We start from the raw sequence: 3,484 nt of genomic DNA on the forward strand, positions 1-3,484 counted from the left end.
GTGTGGTTCTGAGTGGTTCTGGGTGGTTTTGTGTGTGTGGTTCTGGGTGGTTTTGTGTGTGTGGTTCTGGGTGGTTTTGTGTGTGTGGTTCTGGGTGGTTCTGGGTGGTTCTGGGTGGTTTTGTGTGTTTGGTTCTGGGTGGTTCTGGGTGGTTTTGTGTGTGTGGTTCTGGGTAGTTCTGGGTAGTTCTGAGTGGTTCTGGGTGGTTTTGTGTGTTTGGTTCTGGGTGGTTCTGAGTGGTTCTGAGTGGTTCTGGGTGGTTTTGTGTGTGTGGTTCTGAGTGGTTCTGGGTGGTTCTGAGTGTTTGGTTCTGAGTGGTTCTGAGTGGTTCTGAGTGGTTCTGGGTGGTTCTGGGTGGTTCTGGGTGGTTTTGTGTGTGTGGTTCTGGGTGGTTCTGAGTGGTTCTGGGTGGTTTTGTGTGTGTGGTTCTGGGTGGTTCTGGGTGGTTTTGTGTGTTTGGTTCTGAGTGGTTCTGGGTAGTTCTGAGTGGTTCTGGGTAGTTCTGGGTGGTTCTGAGTGGTTCTGGGTGGTTTTGTGTGTGTGGTTCTGGGTGGTTCTGGGTGGTTCTGAGTGGTTCTGGGTGGTTTTGTGTGTGTGGTTCTGGGTGGTTCTGGGTGGTTCTGATGGTCCTGTCGCCGTGTTTCAGGGCAACACGCCGTCCCCCAGAGCAGCTCACGCCTGTGCCACCGTAGGAAACAGAGGTTACGTGTTCGGAGGGCGGTTCAAGGTGAGCTCTGCTCTGATCCGTTCAGTCTGTGTGCTTTCTGGCTTTCTTTATCCACAACACTTTTATTACAGTTAAGGTCAAAATCCTTCAGATGAACCATTTTAAACAGTCTGAGCTGAAGGTTTAAGGGAATGTTTAGTATTAATTATGTAAAAATAGTCAAGTTGAGTCACAGAAATGCTAACATTCAATATATTTTGTTCCCAAACACTTTTATTGTTTTTCTCCAGAATTACAGACTGAATGATTTGTACTACATCAACCTGGAGACGTGGGAGTGGCACGAAATGTAAGTCTGAACCTGGGCTGTGATCACAACTAGAGATTATTTTAGTTATCGATTTATCTATTAATAAGAAAAGTTGCCACATTTTTGCTGATTATTCATGTACGCCTTTTATATATATTAGCACAAATAAATGATTCATTGTTTTATGTCCTAAAATACAATAACAGCAGCTTGATTATTTGTCGAAAAAAAAAAGCATCTTCAGGAAAAAAACATCAACATTTGTATTTTTTGTTTTTAGTTTGAAATGTAATATTTCAACACTGGGTCTCATTCTTGTTCAGATTTTAGTTAAAGATGTTTAATTTCTGTAAAAATCATGCAGATTAGACATCGGGTTGAAGCAGAAATTAAATTTGAATTAATCAGCTTCTCTTGATTTTTCTTGGTAATAAAAGGAGAAAATGACCCATTCTGACCCGTTTTGACTCATTCTGACCCGTTTTGACCCATTCTGACCCGTTTTGACCCATTCTGACCCATTCTGACCCGTTTTGACCCATTCTGACCCGTTTTGACCCATTCTGACCCATTCTGACCCGTTTTGACCCATTCTGACCCGTTTTGACCCATTCTGACTCGTTTTGACCCATTCTGACCCGTTTTGACTCATTCTGACCCGTCTTGTTTTTTTCTGCAGGGGCGTTCCTCAGAATCCTGTGGGCCGGTCCTGGCATTCCTTCACTCCGGTTTCACCAGATCACATCTTCCTGTTTGGAGGTTTCACCACACAGAGGGAAACGCTCAGTGAGTTTTGTGTTTGGGTTCCCAGGCTGAGCGATCGTTTGAACAGGAAGTTGTTCTGAATCGCTGTACCTCTCCTCCAGGTGACGCGTGGCTTTACTGCATCAGCAGGAACGAGTGGAGGCCGTTCAAGCACAGCTACACAAAGAGCCCCAGGTAAGTATCCTGTCCTGCCGAATGCCACTGTGCCCATCGCCGCACTACTGAACGCCGCTCTCTCTCTCTGCGCTGCAGGCTGTGGCACACGGCATGTTCTGGGCCGGACGGCGAGGTGTTCGTGTTTGGAGGCTGCGCCAACAACCTGCTGTCTCATGAGAGAGCTGTAAGCTGAAAAACCTCCAGGTTATGACCACTTCCTGTTTCAGACTGCCTCTCATCCTGTTTTCCTCCTCCGACAGGCTCACAGCAACGAGCTGCTAATTTTTAACATCCAGCCCAAATCGTTAGTCGGGTGAGTGCTTAAAGCTTCAGGAAGTAACTTTTATTAAAATATGGTTTTCACATTTTTGTTAAAGGGATGATGATGTGAAATCAACTTATTTGAACTTTTGATCACGTTTTAACTTTATTCCCTCATCAGAAACATTCCAGGACTTTTGCCTTGATTCTTTCATGCATGTTTGAGAAATCATTTAATCACCATGGCAACCATTCAGCTGTTCAAAATACCTGGTGGTACCTAGCCCCGCCTTCCAGACACAGCTCCTCCTATGAGCTGCTGCTTCTGAGCTTCTGCCTGTCAGAGCAGCCCTCCCCCACTCTGCTCCTTCAGACTAGCCAGTAGCAATTAGCAAACACCTGGTGGAACAGCTGAGCTGCTTAAAGGAGCCACTTCTCAGAGCAACACTGGAAAAAACATTTAGGTGATGACGTTCTGAAAGAGCAGGAGTTTTTAAAGAGACAGAGGCCCAATTTCAAGGCATTAAATTATGAAATCAAATTTTTTTTTAAAACAACCAATCAGAGCCAGCAGGCGGGTGTAAGCGCTGTCAATCAACTCATAAACATGCTGTGAAATGTGTTAATGGCAGAGAGTCAACTCATCCTTGCAGGAAAACCGCTATCAGTGGCCATGCTAACTAGCATCAACTTTCCTAACAGGCGTTGTGATTGACAGCACTAAGACCCGCCTCCTGGCTCTGATTGGTTGTTTCTAGTCTAGGAGATAAATTTTTTTCTGTCTCATTCTATACTTTAACAGTTTCAACTAATTTGTAAAAATAATTTTTATAAAAGTTGCAGCTTTGAAGCAGCAGGAAGTGGGTTTGTTTTAGCCACTAATGAGCCTGTGCTCCTCAGGTTCTGCATGGAGGCGATTCTGCAGCACCGGGAGAAGCTGTCCTCTCACTGGGACTGCCTGCCCAAACACCTGCTGCACAGCCTGAAGCAGAGGATGTCCCGGGTCAACACGCTGGGCTCCTAGAGCCGGGCAGGACCCACCAGCTCGCTCTGCCCGGACTGCTAACGTGAATTAAAACAACAAGCAGAAAGAATCTGTTTTCCATTTCTGATGATGCGCCCAGTTATTTCCCTGCACAGCCAGGAGAACATCTGGAATCTCACCAAAACTTTCAGAAACGGGCCGACCAATCAGGATGGCCCTTAGAATCAACCCGCTTTCTGCCCGGCAACAGCTGGCCTCAGAGGCAGCTGCAGCTGGAAAACAGATGATTAAAGGCGAGGAAAGGAAAAAACAAACTGACCAACCTGTCGGCGCCGACAGG

General features: G+C 46.0%; 1 protein-coding gene across 3 annotated transcripts in view; it reads left to right on the forward strand.

The window, feature by feature from the left end:
- klhdc2 (kelch domain containing 2) overlaps window positions 1-3,484 on the forward strand; it is a 16,676-nt gene that overhangs the window by 7,814 nt on the left and 5,378 nt on the right. For all 3 annotated transcript variants that reach the window (XM_015017542.1, XM_015017541.1, XM_015017544.1), the window contains exons 8-14: window positions 647-727; window positions 958-1,016; window positions 1,657-1,763; window positions 1,844-1,916; window positions 1,995-2,082; window positions 2,159-2,211; window positions 3,060-3,469. In XM_015017542.1, coding sequence (XP_014873028.1) covers window positions 647-727; window positions 958-1,016; window positions 1,657-1,763; window positions 1,844-1,916; window positions 1,995-2,082; window positions 2,159-2,211; window positions 3,060-3,183 — 585 coding nt within the window. In that variant the 3' untranslated portion in view covers window positions 3,184-3,469. The remainder of the gene's footprint in view (window positions 1-646; window positions 728-957; window positions 1,017-1,656; window positions 1,764-1,843; window positions 1,917-1,994; window positions 2,083-2,158; window positions 2,212-3,059; window positions 3,470-3,484) is intronic.

This window comes from Poecilia latipinna, unplaced genomic scaffold (genome assembly GCF_001443285.1).
Source record: "Poecilia latipinna isolate Pla-1442-1.1 unplaced genomic scaffold, P_latipinna-1.0 Scaffold2155, whole genome shotgun sequence".
In the NCBI taxonomy this organism is placed as follows: Eukaryota; Metazoa; Chordata; class Actinopteri; order Cyprinodontiformes; family Poeciliidae; genus Poecilia; species Poecilia latipinna.